Source organism: Lampris incognitus, chromosome 2 (assembly GCF_029633865.1).
Source record: "Lampris incognitus isolate fLamInc1 chromosome 2, fLamInc1.hap2, whole genome shotgun sequence".
Lineage (NCBI taxonomy): Eukaryota > Metazoa > Chordata > Actinopteri > Lampriformes > Lampridae > Lampris > Lampris incognitus.
The window spans coordinates 124,111,119-124,129,341 of record NC_079212.1 but is presented as its reverse complement, the minus strand read 5'-3'; the positions used below and the strand labels follow the sequence as shown (position 1 = coordinate 124,129,341).

Genomic DNA, 18,223 nt, shown 5'->3' with positions numbered 1-18,223 from the left:
AGTTTCTGGAGCATCACATTTGTGGGGTCAATTAAACGCTCAAAATGGCCAGAAAAAGAGAACTTTTATCTGAAACTCGACAGTCTATTCTTGTTCTTAGAAATGAAGGCTATTCCATGCGAGAAATTGCTAAGAAATTGAAGATTTCCTACACCGGTGTGTACTACTCCCTTCAGAGGACAGCACAAACAGGCTCTAACAGGTACTATTTAATGAAGATGCCAGTTGGGGACCTGTGAGGCGTCTGTTTCTCAAACTAGAGACTCTAATGTACTTATCTTCTTGCTCAGTTGTGCAACGCGGCCTCCCACTTCTTTTTCTACTCTGGTTAGAGCCTGTTTGTGCTGTCCTCTGAAGGGAGTAGTACACACCGGTGTAGGAAATCTTCAATTTCTTAGCAATTTCTCGCATGGAATAGCCTTCATTTCTAAGAACAAGAATAGACTGTCGAGTTTCAGATGAAAGTTCTCTTTTTCTGGCCATTTTGAGCGTTTAATTGACCCCACAAATGTGATGCTCCAGAAACTCAATCTGCTCAAAGAAGTGCCCATCCAACCAATCTTACTTGTGGGAGCTGCTTCTGGAAGCGTGGGGTGCAATTTCTCCAGATTACCTCAACAAATTAACAGCTAGAATGCCAAAGGTCTGCAATGCTGTAATTGCTGCAAATGGAGGATTCTTTGACGAAAGCAAAGTTTGATGTAAAAAAAATCTTATTTCAAATACAAATCATTATTTCTAACCTTGTCAATGTCTTGACTCTATTTTCTATTCATTTCACAACATATGGTGGTGAATAAGTGTGACTTTTCATGGAAAACACAAAATTGTTTGGGTGATCCCAAACTTTTGAACGGTAGTGTATATATACGTATATGTGTATGTATATATATATATATATATATATATATATATAATCTATTATATAAATCACATATATAAACTATATATATATATGTATCCGGTTATTTTCTTGCCCGGTGCGGGATTTGATACGGGTTGTACTGCACCACAAGGCGACATCACCAACCGCTCGACTAAAGGGTCAGACCCGTTAGCTAGGGGCTAACGTGTCTTATTAGTAATTAACATATATATATATATATATATATATATATATATATATATATATATATATATATATATATATATATATATATATATATGTGTGTGTGTGTGTATGTATGTATATGTATGTATATATGTATGTATGTATATATATATATAATAGCTCAAAGTTGTTAAATGACAGAACAAGCTTGTTTCGTGCTCAGTACATCCATCATTTGCCTAAATGATTACAGTAAATGTCGTTATTTATACCGCTTGCCTATGTTCTATGTGCAGTGTTCAATTTCAGGGTAGTGGGATGGGCCAATCTATGGTTGGAACATTGGTACATTCGAACTAACCAATGGGGATAGAGTAGGGTACATTTAAACAAAATTATGGTAGATTAGGGTATTCTTTACGCCATTGATTTTCTGTATCTAGGATCTGAGAATGTGGGAGGGCGTGTGGATATGGAGGAGTTCAGAAAGATATGAAGGATATAAGTTATTCAAGGCCTTAAAGGTGAGAATCAGGATCTTGAAGTCAATACAGTATTTAACAGGGTGCCAATAGAGTTACTGAAGAACAAGAGTGATATGATCTATGGAAGGAGTTCTGGTAATGATACGGGCAGCTGAATTCTGGACCAATTGAATTTTAAGAAGACACTTGAGGGGAAGACCAAAGAGGATAGAATTGCAGTAGTCAATATGGAATGTAACCAGGGTATGAATGAATATGGCAGTGCTATTAGGTGTAAGTGACAGGCCAAGACGATTAATATTGCATAGGTGTACGTATGCAGACTGAGTAACATTGTCGATGTGAGCTTCAAAAGATAATTTGCTGTCCAAGATGACACCTAGACTCTTAACCCGAAGCAATGGAGGAACTATAGAATTGTCTATAGTCAGAGAAAAATTATCAGGTTTAGCCAAAGTAGATTTAGTACCTACTAGGAGGACCTTGGTTTTATCACTATTAAGTTTGAGGAAGTGGTATGAAAACCAGGATTTAAATTCTAGTAAGCAGTCAGAAAGGGAATTGGGTAGAAGAGCGGAGGTAGGCTTGGTGGATAGATAAAGCTGGGTGTTATCTGCTTAGCAATGAAATTGAATGCCAGATTTCCTGAAAATGTGGCCAAGAGGTAGTAGGTAAATAATAAATAGGAGGGGGTCCCAATACAGAGCCCTGGGGAACACCGGTAGTAACAGGAAAGGACTGTGATCTCAAATTTTCAAGTTGGACAAACTGATTGTGGCCAAAGAGATATTATCTAAACCAGTCAAGGGGGGTGCCAGTTATTCCAATGGACGCTAATCTCTCTAGAAGGATGTTACACGAGATGGTAGCAAAAGCTGCACTCAGATAAATAAGGACAAGTATGGTTAAGAGCCCAGAGTCAGCTGCCAACAACAGATCATTAGTGATTTTCACCAAGGCTGTTTCTGTACTGTGCGTGGAGCAAAAACCAGACTGGAATTGTTCAAACAGATTGTTGTGCATCAAGTGAGCATGTACCTGAGATGTGACTGTTCTTTCAAGTGTTTTAGAAAGAAATTATAAATTTGAGATTGGGCGAAAATTATTCAAATTGTTGGGGTCTGCACCAGGTTTCTTGAGTATTGGAGTTATTGCAGCTGTTTTGAGAGATGAGGGAACAAGATCAGAGATAAGGGAGGACTGTATGATATCAGTTATTAAAGAGGATTAATAGGTGTAGCTGACAAGTAGATGATTTGGATTTGCGAATAAGACCAGATATTTCAGCAAAAGTTGGGAGTTTAAAACTAGATAGTGAAGAAGAGGGGAACATAGAAGGGTGAATAAGATGAACTGTATGCAGTATTGTTTGACCAGGTCAATTGCTGATGAATATTTTCAATTTTGGCATTAAAAAAGGTCAGGAAGGTGTTACATTGAGCAATTGAATACAGGTGAGGTGCAAGAGTGTCCAGTGGCTGTAAAATATTGTTTACCATGGAAAACAGGGCTTTAGTGTTCCCTTTGCCTGATCTAATTACATTTGCATAGTAAGATGATTTAGCTGTGGACAGAGCCTCCTTATAAAGAAGTATGTGGTCGTCATACATGTCTTTATGAACAACAAGGCCAGTTGTAAAGGCATTCCAGGCAACAGTCTTTTGCTTTAAATTAGCATAGTACAGGTGTAAACCAGGGGGCAGAGTTGGTAAAGGAAACAGACGGGTTTCAAAGGAGCGAGATCACTTTAAAGACTTCAAAGATAAAGATAAGCACCCTAAATAAAGTTAGAAAAGGCCCTGTGATGTACTGGCAGCCTATCCAGGGTGTCTCCCCACCTGCCACCCAGTGAGGCCCTGTGATGGACTGACGGCATTTCCAAGGTGTCTCACCACTTGCTGCCCAATGACTATCCCAATGCTGGGATAGACTCCAGCATCTCCGTGACCCTGAGCAGGATAAGTGGCTTGGATAATGGATGGATGGATGGATAACTCATAATATCCATTCCATCCATTATCCAAACCACCCATCCTGCTGGGATAGGCTCTCACATCCCTGTGACCCTGAGCAGGATAACTAACAACATAACATAGAATTATAAATGTCAGGCAACAGACATAGGAAGAGGTTGAAAACACGGAACTCATCGCTTCATATTGGATATTCTCTTTGATCTTCTCAGTCCAATACTTAGCACCAGCTCTCCTGTGTCTGTGTTGTCTTTGTGGGTGGTGGCCATGGCTTTCTTTCTGCTATACGTGTGAGCTGGCTGTCATGACTCGGACTCTGCCGCTGCACTGTTCACACTGTTTGGAGTGTGCTTGGGAGTGTTCTCCAGTAAAGCTGTGGTCTTCGAGCTTTTAGCGGGAGGTTTTCTCCTTTTTGTAACCATTACAGAATTTGAGGAGGAACTTGATTCTGGACGCTGTTTCAGTGGCGTCATCTTGGTTTCCTTCACCGACTTTGCAGCCACCTTAGTGGCACTGCCAGATGTGTGTTTAGTCTGCTCCTTCACGGCCTCCAGTGGGGTGATTCTGCTTTTGAGATCATTTTCCGTCTTGCCTTTCAGTTGCCTAGTACTTGAAGACATCTTTGCTGGTTCTCAGCAGTTTGTAGAGACTTGCGATTGTTCAGCCATTTTATTTGATTCTACTCCCCCTTTCTTCTTTTGTAGTTGGCTTGGGGTGGCTGAACTGTCAGTTTTGTCTGGACTCTGTAGGATAAGCGACATGTTGGGCATACGGACCTTCGTTTTCTGCAATTTGTCTCCTCTGCTTTGGCCAGTTCAGGTTTCAGACTGGACAATTTGGCAATCAGCATCTCCCTCTTTTTCTCGAGTATTTGCTTTGCTCATGTGGCCTCTTCTTTCTGTCTGTTTGCTTATGTTTTCCTCCTGAGTGATCATTGTCCTTTGTTTTGTCTCTCTGCACATCCTTCACCTTCACGGTGGCCAGCAGAGACTTGGGCTCCTGGTCCTTTGTGTCAGTCACTGCAGATGGCATGCTGAAGAGGACACGGGGCGAGTCCTCGTTCTGCTTGATCAATGGAGTAAATCTCCATATGCTTTGGTTTCATTCTGCGCAGCATCAATGTCTGATTAGGGAAAGGGGTGTCAAACTGCTCATCATTGTAAAAGTGCAGATGTTCCTTTACATGGCACATCAGAGGCATCCCGGTGAGCTTTCTGCCCGAAGGAATGGAATTTACCTCATGTCCTCTTCTAATGCCAGTGCCGTCTGCCATATTTGAGCCTGTAAAACAGTCTGTGCATAGAATTAAACCCCCGTGGGGCGATTCTTTCTCTGTATTTAACCCATCCTAGTTGTGTAGCTAGAAGCAGTGGCCAGCAGCCGTGCAGCGCCCGGGGCCAACTCCAGTTCTTTTTTTCATTGCCTTGGTCAGGGGCACAGTCAGGAGTATTAACCCTAACATGCATGTCTTTTTGATGGTGGGGAAACCAGAGCACCCAGAGAAAACCCACCACAGACGTGGGGAGAACACGCAAACTCCACACAGAAAGGACCTGGGATGACCCCCAAGGTTGGACAACCCCAGGGTTCGAACCCAAGACCTTCTTGTTATGAGGCAACAGTGCTAACCACTGGGCGGCTATGCCTTGTTCCTAATAATTTGCTCATTATTTCTATGTGCATATTTTGGCTTACTACAAGCAGGACTTTATGAACACATCCTCAGGGCCATGGCTGGTTAAAACTGATCTCTCTTCCACAGCAATCTGCAGATAATACTTTTACTCATTTCTTTCAAGATATTTTAATGTCATTTGCATCTTAAGTAAGTGCCTATAACTATTGTACTACTCCAGCCATCTATCCTTAAAACAATCCTTCCTCTAGGTGCTCCAGTTTCCTCCCACAGTCCAAAGACATGTAGGTCAGGTGAATTGGCCATACTAAATTGTCCCTGGGTGTGATTGTGTGTGTGTGTGTGTGTGTGTGTGTGTGTGTGTGTGTGTGTGTGTGTGTGTGTGTGTGTGTGTGTGTGTGTGTGTGTGTGTGTGTGTGTGTGTGTGTGTGTGTGTGTGTGTGTGTGTGTGTGTGTGTTGGCCCTGTGATGGACTGGCGGCCTGTTCACGGTGTCTCCCCACCTGCCGCCCAGCGACTGCTGGGATAGGCTCCAGCATCCCTGCGACCCTGTGTAGGATAAGCGGTTTGGAAAATGGCTGGATGGTTGGATCCATTGCCTATATTCATCTGTTCATCCATCCATGCATCCATCTATCCATCCATCCATCCATCCATCCATCATTCATCCATCCATCCAGCCAGTCCCTCACATGGCCCACATGCACAATCACTCAGACACCATTCCTACCTTATTCAAAGTCTCAAATTCACCTACCATGCATGTATTTCGACTGTGGAAGGAAACACACAGAAACAGAGGGAAAACATACAAACTCCACACTAAAAGGCTGGGATGAAACCCAGGACTCTCTCACTATTAGGAAACAATGCTAACAACCAACTATTGTCCAATACCATCAACATAAAGAGAGAGACATGACAATTCACGCCGCTCACTTTTTAAATCAAGTTGTGAATGCACTCACACAGTGACAAAGAATAGTGCTACCACTTAGATCCCAATCTTATTTCAATCAGTTTGTGTTATACACTTCAAAAAATAGCCCTAAATGTTTACACTGGATTCATTTTCTAAATAACTGATTGTTCCTGCAAGTTCAAAGTTTAAATTTACACCAGAAAACAACTCACATTTGACATCAGGGACCTTTCTTTCACTATTCTGGTATTGTGTTGTCATTTATTTTTGGTTGAGCTTTCACCTTCAATCACCCTTGGTTCTTGAACAGATGCCAGCTTTACTACCTCTAGCAGCACTATAAATTGGCAACTTTGAAAAAATAAACATTGTTCTTCTCATTGATATTGATAACAGGTTGTGTAGATTGGAATAGTTTGCATTGTGAGATGCCATTCTGACAATGTGCTGTGTAGATTTAAATGTTTTGCACTGTGAGAAGCTGGGCTGGAGCAGACAGGCTGACTATGTACAGTAGGCCAGGCTTTTTTTTATTTATTGCATAAGCAGTATTCAGAAAGATCCACAGACAACAGGAACTCTCATGACGTTTGGCTTTAGTCAGCACTACTGTCTACTGTGGCTCAGGGGTGTGAGTTATTGTGGCTGTGTGTGTGTGTGTGTGTGTGTGTGTGTGTGTGTGTGTGTGTGTGTGTGTGTGTGTGTGTGTGCGCGCGCGCGCGCGCGTGTGTGAACATATACGTAAGTGTAACACTGTGGGATTTTTATTTTTTTGTCTTCGCTCCATAGCAATAAAATGAAAATGTAATTAACTAATCCTGAAGGCAAAAGAGAATTAATAGCTCATTGTAGTGCTTTTAGTAAAATGTTAAAGGAAAATAAGGCAAAACTGTTTCATGTGAGAGTTGACTATAATGTTCTTTATCATAACTGACACAAATTTTAAATAAGCTAAAATAATACTTGGAGGTTTTTGTTGTATAACTTTGAATAGAGGCCCCACCTCCATGGCCTTTTAGTATATTGGGCGGGACAGTGGCCCAGTGGTTAGCACTGTTGCCTCACAGAAAGAAGGTCCTGGGTTTGAACCCCAGGCCTTCCCAGGTCCTTTCTTTGTGGAGTTTGCATGTTCTCCCCATGTCTGTGTGAGTTTCCTCCGGGTGCTCCGGTTTCCCCCCAACATCAAAAAGACATGCATGTTAGGGTTAATACTCCTATCTGTGTCCCTGACCAAGGCAATGGAAAGAAGAACAGGAGTTGGTCCCCGGGCACTGCAGCTGCTCACTGCTCCTATACAATAGGATGGGTTAAATGCAGAGAACAGATTTCGTTGTATGAATACAGTGACAAATTAAAGTGGCTTTCTTTCTTTCTCTCTTTCCCCCCCCCCCTCTCTCTATATATATGTACACATACACACACACACACACACACACACACACACACACACACACACACACACACACACACACACACACACATATACATATGTGTATATATATGTGTGTATATATATATATTTATACGTGTGTGTGTGTGTGTGTGTGTGTGTGCATGAAAAAAATCTCCCTCTCACCTTTTTTCGGGTGGTGTGTGTCTTCGTCAAGCTCGGGTCCTCTACCAGAGGCCTGGAAGGTTGGGGGCTCCGCACAGTATCCTGGCTTTTCCTAGGACCACGCTGTTCTCGACAGAGACCTCAAAAAGGCTTCATACATTCAGCATGCAATCACTTAGCTGTTTCACATCCACAGCCACTTTAACAATCATTTTGAGAGAAGAATAAGCATATATTTTTCTTCAAATATCCCAGTATGGAATGACACTTCTAATACGAATCTCCTCTTTTTTTCCAGATCAGAAGACGGAGACCCACACCTGCCACTTTGGTAGCATCTAGCGATCAATCGTCACCTGGTAAATACACTTTTTCATCAAATAATACACTTTACCATCATATATTATACAACAGATAATTCCGACCAAGCAATCTGATTGGTCAACTAGATATTTAGAAAATGATCAAATCAGAATGACAGCACACATAGCCGTGCTCAGATGAAAAATGCCTCATCACTGTAATACTCCGTCATTGATTAGAACTATACATATTTCCATGGCAACATTGTAACTGCCACTATAGGAATAGAGCTGGAGCAAAAAACAGTAGCCTACAGTATTGATACAAAATGGAACATTTTATTGTAAATTTTGATTTATATGGCAGACTTAGTTTTGATGAATGATTAGAAGAGGATGAGAAGGAGAACACAAAACTAAAACCAAAAAAACGAGAGACATGCTGGATTGTCAAATGAAGAGCTCAATCAATTACAGCAGCTTTTCCCAACCGAGGGTACACGTACCCCTAGTGGTACGTGGATGGTTCTCTGGGGGTACGTGAAAAGATTTTGAAAATGAGAGAGAGCTTTTTTTTCAAAATCTACAGGAAACTGTAACCAAATAAGGAATAATGTAAAATCAGTAATAATTTAACCAAAATTGGGACAATTAAAATTAAGTAATAATTTGCAGTGTTGAGATATGACACCAGTGTATTTGTATGACTATGTGTTACTGTGTACTATTATGTTGTTTACGACTTTGTCCACAAGTGGGCGGTGTTGCGCTTGCATGCGCGGATTGATTGCGTCACTGAGACGCTGTTCATTTTCTTCTTCTCCCAAAACGACCGAATAAAGGAAGGCTGCATTGTTTCCCTCCAGCAGAAGTTCGGTAGTCAGTACGATTCTTTATAACGGTTTAATAATCCACTTCATCTGCGCAGAGATAGACATAAAGTATTAGTCTAGTCTTCTAACAGGTTATGGGCCCAGATAACGTTGGATTATTTAGTAGTTTGATAAAAGAAGTACACGAAGTGTGATAACCTCGGATGGAGGGATGCGCGCAGGTTAGCACGGAGTAGCAAGTTAGCAAGTGTGAAGCTAGTTAGCGTCGAGAGAGACTATCGGGAAGCTAACGGAACGCTAAGCTAAGCTAACGCTACCTAGGGAGATGGAGCGGAAGAAGAGCAGGCGGCCCACATTCAACGGACAGGCCGATGAGTATGAACTGTGGGAAGAGCGAATGCTCTGTTGCATGCATGGTGTGGGGCTGAAAACCACCATTCTTACCGAGCCCGTGGGACCTTTGACAGCGGAAGAGCAGGCCGAGACGAGGAGCGGAACGCGGACGCCTACTGCGCATTTTCGCCTTTATTGGACAACACAAGCTTGGGATTGATCTTCAGAGAAACGAAGAACAAAGGTAGAGAGAGTCTACGGGTGTTGCGGGAACATTACATTGGTAAGGGCAGACCCCGGATTGTCACTTTGTATGTAACATTGACTGGGCTAAAGAAGCTGATAATTATGAGACGATAACCGAATACATTATCCGAGCTGAACAAATCATTACGGCTCTCAAAGGGGCGGGAGAAGCACCGAGTGAGGGACTAATGATGGCCATGGTGATGAGGGGGTTACCCGAGAGATATAAGCCATTCACTCTAATGGTGACACATGGCGACAGTGAGTTGACATTGGGACAATTTAAGGCCAAATTGAGAAACTTTGAGGCGGCTGAAGATGTAGCGAATGCTACAGCATCGGACGAGACGTCCGAGAGGGTGATGAAGGCCCACGCAGCGCCTAAGAAAAAGCCAGTGAAACGCTGTGAGGGAGATGATGAACAAACGGTGTGCTGGCGATGCGGTGACAAAGGCCATCGGAAATCGGACTGTTCACGCAGCGTGTGGTGCAGCTTCTGCCGGGTCAAGGGTCACACGGACAAAGTGTGCAAGAAGAAGGACCGCGCTGATGGAGCCAGGTGTGCACGCGAGCAAGGTGGCGGCGGCGGTGGTGGTCACGGAGCAGGTCAAGGTCAGGGACCGGGGAATACTGCGGAAGAAGAGAACTACATCTTCAGAGTGCAGGCTGGAGAGACCAGCTCAGCAGGACCAGGACGACGGCAACATTTCAAACCAGGATTGATTGTGGACTGTGGGACTTCTTCCCACATAGTCAATGATAAGAAGAAGTTCAAGAGCTTTGACAGCTCGTTCGAGCCAGAGAAACACTGCATGGAGCTGGCGGACGGTAAGCGCACCTTTCGTGTGGTGCAGGGCAGGGGAGATGCTACGGTATGTCTGCTCGACAGTGAGGGGCGACGGTGTAGAGTGACACTGCGGAACGCACTATATATTCCATCGTACCCCCAAGAGCTCTTCTCTGTGAAGTCTGCGACAGCACACGGAGCCAGTGTGTTCTTCGAAGAGGGCAGAGATGCCCTGATGTCACCGGATGGTACCAGGTTTGACATTTTTGTACAGGGGAAAATGTACTATTTGCAAACTGAATGTGTTGTTGAAAAGTGCCATGTGAGCCATGATATAGAAACTTGGCATGAGATAATGGGCCACTGCAACTATGACGATATCATAAAGCTACAGGGTATCACTGATGGTATGCATATAAAGGGTAAAGTGTGTAAACCTGACAAAGAGTGTGCAGTATGCATAGAAGGGAAGTTTACCCAAAACAGGAACAGGAAATCTACAGACAAAGCCAAGACACCACTGGAGTTGGTAAACACTGATTTAGCCGGTCCTGTGGCAAACGAGTCCATTAATGGTTTCAGGTACATGCAATCATTTACAGATGTGTGCACAGGGGCTGTGTGTGTTTATTTCTTAAAAACAAAGAGTGACACAGTGCAAGCGACCAAGAAATTTCTGGCAGATGTAGCTCCCTATGGGACAGTGAAATGCATAAGGTCAGATAATGGAACTGAGTTTACAGGCAAGGAGTTTCAAACCCTGTTGAGACAGAACAAAATAAGACATGAGACGTCCTGCCCATACTCTCCCCATCAAAATGGCGTTGCAGAGAGAGAAGGACGCACACTATTCGAGATGGCAAGGTGTATGCTAATAGATAGTGGCCTACCAAAGAGCCTCTGGCATTATGCTGTACAGGAGGCAGCCCACACCAGAAACAGATGCTTCAACAAGCACACAGGCACTACGCCATACACGGCAATGACAGGAAAAAAGTGCAACATGGCTAGAATGCAAAAGTTCAGGACAGAATGCTATGCTTACCAGCAGGACAAGGGAAAGTTAGATTCTAGATGTGAGAGGGGGCGTTTTGTAGGACATGACAAGAACAGCCCGGCCTACCTAGTCTACTACCCTGACCAAGAGAAAGTACAGAAACACAGACTAGTTAAGTTTGTACACAAGGCAACTAGTGAAAATGAGACTCAGACACCAGGTCTGCACCCAGAAGACTGGGTAAGAGAGAGAAAGTCTGTTGAGACAGCTGCAACTCAGCCTAGAGTACAGAAAAATGTACAGACTGACGGTACACAGTCAGCACCCGAGGATGATGACGAGGAGCACCCAAGGGTGACGTCACAAGCCTCAGCCAGTGGGAGGTACCCCCAAAGGGAACGCAACCCTCCGAGATACCTGATTGACTATAGTCAGGGCGACAGTGATGACAGCTCACTCACTACTATAGATTATGCATACAGGGCAGTGTGCGGTGTCCCTCTGACCTTTAAAGAGGCCATGGAATCGCCAGAATCAGAAAAGTAGTCCAGGGCAATGGACGAGGAAATGGAGTCTCTAAGAGACAACAAAACATTCACCCTTACGAAATTGCCAGATGGCAAGAAAACAGTGGGAGGAAGGTGGGTGTATGCGATAAAGACAGATATAGATGGACACGACAAGTACAAGGCTAGATTTGTAGCAAAGGGATATAGCCAGAGAGCTGGGGTGGATTATGGGGAGACATTTTCGCCGACAGCCAACCTAACAAGTGTTCGAGTGCTTCTACAGAAGGCGGCTCAATATGACTTGATTTTACACCAGATGGATGTAATGACGAAGCCCACATCCAAGGTAAAACTGAAGACATTTGCTAAGGCAATGTTTGGTGCGTGAAATGTGAGTGGTATGGGTTATACCAAGTTTTTTTTGTTCTATGAATATGAAAAGGTATACAGTAAGCTCATGATTCATAAGTGGGAGTGTTGAGATATGACACCAGTGTATTTGTATGACTATGTGTTACTGTGTACTATTATTTTGTTTACGACTTTGTCCACAAGTGGGCGGTGTTGCGCTTGCATGCGCGGATTGATTACGTCACTGAGACGCCGTTCATTTTCTTCTCCCAAAACGACCGAATAAAGGAAGGCTGCATTTTTTCCCCTCCAGCAGAAGTTCGGTAGTCAGTACGATTCTTTATAACGGTTTAATAATCCACTTCATCTGCGCAGAGATAGACATAAAGTATTCGTCTAGTCTTCTAACATGCAGGCTATATTGTTATTGGCTGCTATACTTTTTTGTAATGCGCGAGTTTCCCACCGGACTTTGTCAGTCGTCACTCCGCTCACGAGCACATATTGGCGCGCTTTTTTTCTTGCTAGCTAGCAAAATATCAAGCCTCTTTCAACGTTTCAGTTCACGTTATGGATAAATGGCTGAGTCGAGCGGGTTCATCCAGCAACAACAGCACAGCTGATACTCCTGAATCGGGGGAACCCGTTCAGAAGGAAAAATAAAACGGAGAAGGTAAAGCATCGTCAGTTTGTGCTCTCTGGATTTACTGCCACAACCACAGAGCCGCCGCAGCCGATGTGTTTCCTCTGTGGCGACGTGCTTTCGAATAATAGCATGAAACCGCACCTCTCCTGTGTGGGCAAACCCGCCGAGTTTTTCCACCAAAAGCTGGTTGGATTTAAGAGAAGCCAAGATAAACGAAAGAAAGCGACATCGATCTCAGCCAAGGATTTGGAGGCATCATATGAGCTGTGTCGCCACCCGTGGCCAAATCAAAAAAAGCCATTTACCATAGCCGAAAAGCTAATCTTGCCTGCTGCTGTCATTCTCGCAGAAACAATGATCGACAAGAAAGCAGCTGATGTCCTGAAGAAAGTGCCGTTGTCAAGTTTGTTTTAGGTAATTAACGCATGTTAATTTGTTAAAAGTAACTATAAAGGTACATTTTTACTTTTATTAAGAGAACATCAAAAGTACTGGGGGAGGGATATGTTACGTACTGGCCATTTAGGTTTGTCCCTTCTGAGATACCGTCACGCGTCCCTTGCGGATCTTGTGTGTTATGGTTATGCGGATTCCGGGGTTTCGACAAGAATGCGCCTGACCACATAAAATACTCATCCGTCTCCTGCCTCGTTATTTGAAGTTATACTCAAGTACAAATAGGAGTATACAGCAAAACTGTGTGCCATCGGATCGACGACATGGGAATTGACATTATTGACCACGTGGTGGAGAAATTGAAAGCCATGTAGGTTCGCTTTGCAGTTGGATGAATCAACGGATGTTAGTGGGGAAGCGCAGTTAATTATGTTTCTGAGTTACAAAGACACTTGAACGAGCACATTCTGTTTTGCAAGAAACTCGCGGGGAGAGCTACCGGACAGGAAGTTTTTATCGTTATTGACATTTTTTTTCTCTCAACACAAGCTGGATTGGAAATTCTGCTCTCATGTGTGCACGGACGGCGCTGCGGCGATAACCGGCAGAGTGAATGGTTTAGTTGCCCACTGTGGTGTATTGGATCGAGCACTCGGTGCTCGATTGTGTTGGACTGTCACCACTACTGAGTTCTGTAATACACTGGTCGAGCCTAGTAGTGTGTGATGTCTCCGTCAGTAAAGATCAGACTTGTGCCGCATCCTCGTCTCCGTGTACTTATATATAATAGTGATTAGGTTAGTAACCCACGAATAGTAACACTACAATAGTGTACATAAGAGAAGTCACAACATGGTGTCAGAAGACGGAGTTACGGTATAATTCGAGGGCGGTACTTCAACGAGTTCGCTGGTAGCTGAGGCAGCTAGCTAACACATGCTAGCCTGCGCACAAATATGGAACAGTTCAAGCCGCCACCACTGCTGATACTTACCGGGAATGTCGCAGAAAACTGAAGAAGATGGGAGCAGCGTTTCCAGCTGGACATGACCGCTTCAGGTGCGTTGGATAAGGAAGAGACGGTTAAAATAGCCCTTCTGCTTCACACCATCGGCGAGGAGGCGCTGGAAGTGTATAACACACTCACCGTCATCCCAGAAGGAGACGACGAATCGATGGAGGACATTCTGAAAGCCTTCAAGGACTACTGCAGCCCTCGGAAGAACGTCGTGTTCGAACGCCATCAATTCTGGTCGCACACGATGTCAGCAGGAATATCGGTGGACAGATTCATCACAGAGCTGCGCCAGAAGAGCAAAGACTGTGAGTTTGGCAGACATGAAGATGACATGATAAGGGATAAATTAGTGTTCAGCATAAATGATGCCCGTTTGAAAGAAAGACTGTTACGTGATAATGAGCTTACTTTGCGCAGGGCCGTAGAGATATGTAGATCAGCCAAGCTCGCTAAGTCACAAATACAAGCGATGCAGACGTCACATGTTGTCCCAGACGCCTCAGTGGAGGCATTAAAGAAAGCAACAGGGCAAACGCGCACGGGCAGCAGGAACAAGAACAAAACGAGCAGCAAGAGGCATGTAGCAACAACTCTCTGCCACAAGTGTGGAAATAAACATGAGCCCCGTCAATGCCCAGCTTATGGTGCAGTGTGCCACAAATGTGGTAAGAACAATCATTTTTCCAAGGTGTGTAAATCAAGCACTGAAAAAAGCGGCAATTACAAGACAAAGACAGTGCATAATCTAGAAAGTGAAATTGATTCCTTATATATAGGCATGATTGGAAAATACAAAAACAAAGCAGCCCACCAAGCTAAAGGCACTGTATGGCGTGAAATAGCCACGGTCAGAGGCGTAGCAATTAACTTCAGGTTGGACACAGGCGCCGATGCAAATGTGCTTCCTATGCGCATATCCCGGCAGCTACCAGGTCCCGTTCAGTTACGGCCCACAAAGACTGTGCTGATTGCTTTTGGTGGTGCACGACTACCCTCAGATGGTGTTGCATCTCTAGATTGCCGCACATCTAAGCATACGGCTATATTGGACTTCCATGTGTCTAGCCGAGCTGACAAGCCAATCCTGGGTGGAGATGCATGTGAAGAGCTGCAGCTGGTGAGAAGAGTCGAGGCGCTTGCAGTGGAGTCCCCACAACCAGCAAAACCTCCGGCCACCAAACAGGGGCTGCTGCAGAGGTATGCGGAGGTCTTCACAGGATTAGGCGAATTTCCTGGAGTTCATCACATACACATTGACCCCAGCGTCACGCCTGTGATTCACGCGTGCAGGAACGTACCACTCTCCATCATGGACTCACTAAGAGAGACACTCACAGACTTGCAGAACAGGAAAGTCATAACTCCTGTCAATGAACCTGCAGAATGGGTGAACAGTCTTGTTGCCACAAAGAAAAAAAATGGTGCGCTAAGGGTATGTTTGGATCCTTGCAACCTGAATGAGGCAGTCAAGCGTCAACACTACTCCATTCCTACACCGGAAGACGTGCGCAGCAGGCTAACAGGAAAATCAATCTTCTCCATCCTAGATGAAAAGGATGGATACTGGCAGATCAAGCTAGATGAGCCGTCGTCTAAGCTATGCACCTTCAACACGCCGTGGGGCCGGTTCCGCTTCCTCAGACTCCCATTCGGGATCAAATCGGCCAGCGAAGTGTTTCAACAAAAGAACTGTGAGACCTTCGGCGATATCCCAGGTGTGTACATTATAGCAGACGACATGATCATCGCAGCGTCATCAGAGCGGGAACACGATGAAATCCTGCAGAAAGTAATGGAGAGAGCCAAGACCGCACATGTGAAATTTAACAGGGACAAGATCCAGTTTAAAGTTGATACTGTAAAGTACATGGGACACGTCATCACGGCAGCAGGACAGAGAGCTGACGACACAAAGATCAAAGCGATTGTCGACATGCCAACCCCGGAAGACAAACAAAGTCTCCAACGTCTGCTGGGAATGACAAAATTCCTAGCGCAATACATACCAAACGAAGCCTCACTCACGGCACCCCTCAGACAGCTGCTCAAGAAGGATGTAGCGTGGCAATGGTGCCCGCACCACAGCTCAGCGCTAAAGGCACTAAAGACCATCCTCACACAAGCCCCTGTGCTGAGATACTACGATCACAAGCAGCCTCTCACTCTACAAGCAGACTCCTCAAAGGATGGACTGGGAGCCTGTCTGATGCAGGACGACCGCCCAGTGTGCTATGCCTCACGAGCGCTCACCGACACAGAAAAGAGGTACGCACAGATAGAGAAAGAGTTGCTCGCTATAGTGTTTGCTGCTAAGAGATTCCACCAGTATGTCTACGGCAGACCAGTAACTGTCCAGTCCGATCATAAGCCTCTGGAGGTCATCATGCGCAAGCCGCTGAGCAAAGCACCTGCGCGGCTACAAGGTATGCTTTTACAACTGCAGAGGTATGATCTGAGTGTAACATACACACCAGGCAAGCACATGTACATTGCCGACACACTCTCACGCGCTACAGCTAGCAGAGAAGGTGACCATATTGATGAAAACCCTTGTGATGAGAGAGTTGTGTATGCCTTGGATGCCACAGATGCCTTGAGCGAGGAAACACTCAGCCAATTAAAGAAAGCAACGGCAGCAGATAGCGTGCTGCAAGCTGTGTGTGAGAAACACAAGAAAGGCCGGCCCATGAAAAAGAAAAGTTTGGACAGAAAACTACACGCCTACTGGGCAGTAAAGGACATTATAAGCATGGAAGATGACATTGTCTTGGTCGGAGACAAAATCATCATACCCCAGAGCTTCAGGAGCACGATTTTGGAGAAGCTGCATCTTGCACACCAAGGAGTGCAGCGCACAAAAGCCAGAGCAAGAAAGTCTCTCTACTGGCCTGGCATGGCACGAGATATAGAGGCAATGGTGGAAAAGTGCGTGCAATGCCAGCAGCTACAGCCCAAACAGCAGGCTGAGCCACTTATGCCGCATATGGTCCCAGAACTGCCATGGATGAAAGTCGGAGCTGACATCTTCGAGCTACACGGTCAGTCATACCTGTTGTTAGTTGATTACCTAACCAAATATCCTGAAGTGCTCAACATATCTGACAAAACAGCATACACAGTAATCCAGAAGATGAAGTCTGTGTTTGCCAGACACGGGATTCCTAGGGAGATAGTGAGTGACCATGTCCCATTTGCCAGCTATGAGATGAAGTCATTTGCAGCTTCATGGGAGTTCAAGCTCACACACTCCAGCCCAGGTTTTCCCTCTTCAAATGGCATGGCTGAGAGAGCCATAAAGACAGTGAAACATGCGCTGAAGAAGGCAATGCAGACCGGCACTGACCCACATCTGGTGCTGCTGTCACTGAGGAACACACCGGTGACAGGACTGGACTTATCACCTGCACAAATGTTGATGGGGAGAGTTCTACGAAGCACACTTCCGTGCTCCAGTGCTGTGCTGACACAATCAGTCCCACAGCACATTCACAGCAAGATCCGGAACCTGCAGTTCCGCCAAAAACAACGTTACGACCAGTGTGCAAAGCCCCTGCCAGTGTTGATCCCAGGAGACACCGTACACATGCAAACGCGGCGCGGCTGGGAGCCTGCCGTTGTCATCCGACAGCGAGATGAACCACGGTCCTACACTGTGCAGACACCGGCTGGGAGGATGCAAAGAAGGAACAGGCGACATCTGAGGAAGATGCATCCGAGCCTATTCAGAGACACGGACAGTGAGGAACATTTTGACCCAGAGGTACAACCCTCACCCTCACAAGCGCCTGTGCCAGTCGACTCACCACCACATGACCTGCCACCACACGACCCTCCTCCGGTGACTACAGGCAGTACACCCACATGCTACACAAAGTGCGGCAGAGCAGTTAGGCGCCCTGCCAGATACAATGACTAACCTCAGGGTTCTTTTGTGTGATCATTCAAGTGTTTATTAAGAAAAAAAAAAGAAAAAAAGAAGGTGAAACAAAGTACAAGGTGAGTTTAACCTGAAATGTTGCAAGATTGCTGAATGTTCAAAATGTTTACATGCTAACCACCAGAATGTGAAAAGGAAATGGTTTATGTTGTTTAATGAGAGTCATCTGTCATTTGAAAAAAATGCTGTATTAATCATTGAAGTATGCAAGTAGAAAAGACTTGTTCAGTGTTAATGCCATAGTGTT

General features: G+C 44.9%; 1 protein-coding gene across 2 annotated transcripts in view; it reads left to right on the top strand.

The window, feature by feature from the left end:
• Positions 1 to 18,223, top strand: part of LOC130107904 (protein phosphatase 1 regulatory subunit 1A-like) — an 82,077-nt gene that overhangs the window by 20,637 nt on the left and 43,217 nt on the right. For both annotated transcript variants that reach the window (XM_056274702.1, XM_056274701.1), the window contains exon 2: positions 7,920 to 7,980. In XM_056274702.1, coding sequence (XP_056130677.1) covers positions 7,920 to 7,980 — 61 coding nt within the window. The remainder of the gene's footprint in view (positions 1 to 7,919; positions 7,981 to 18,223) is intronic.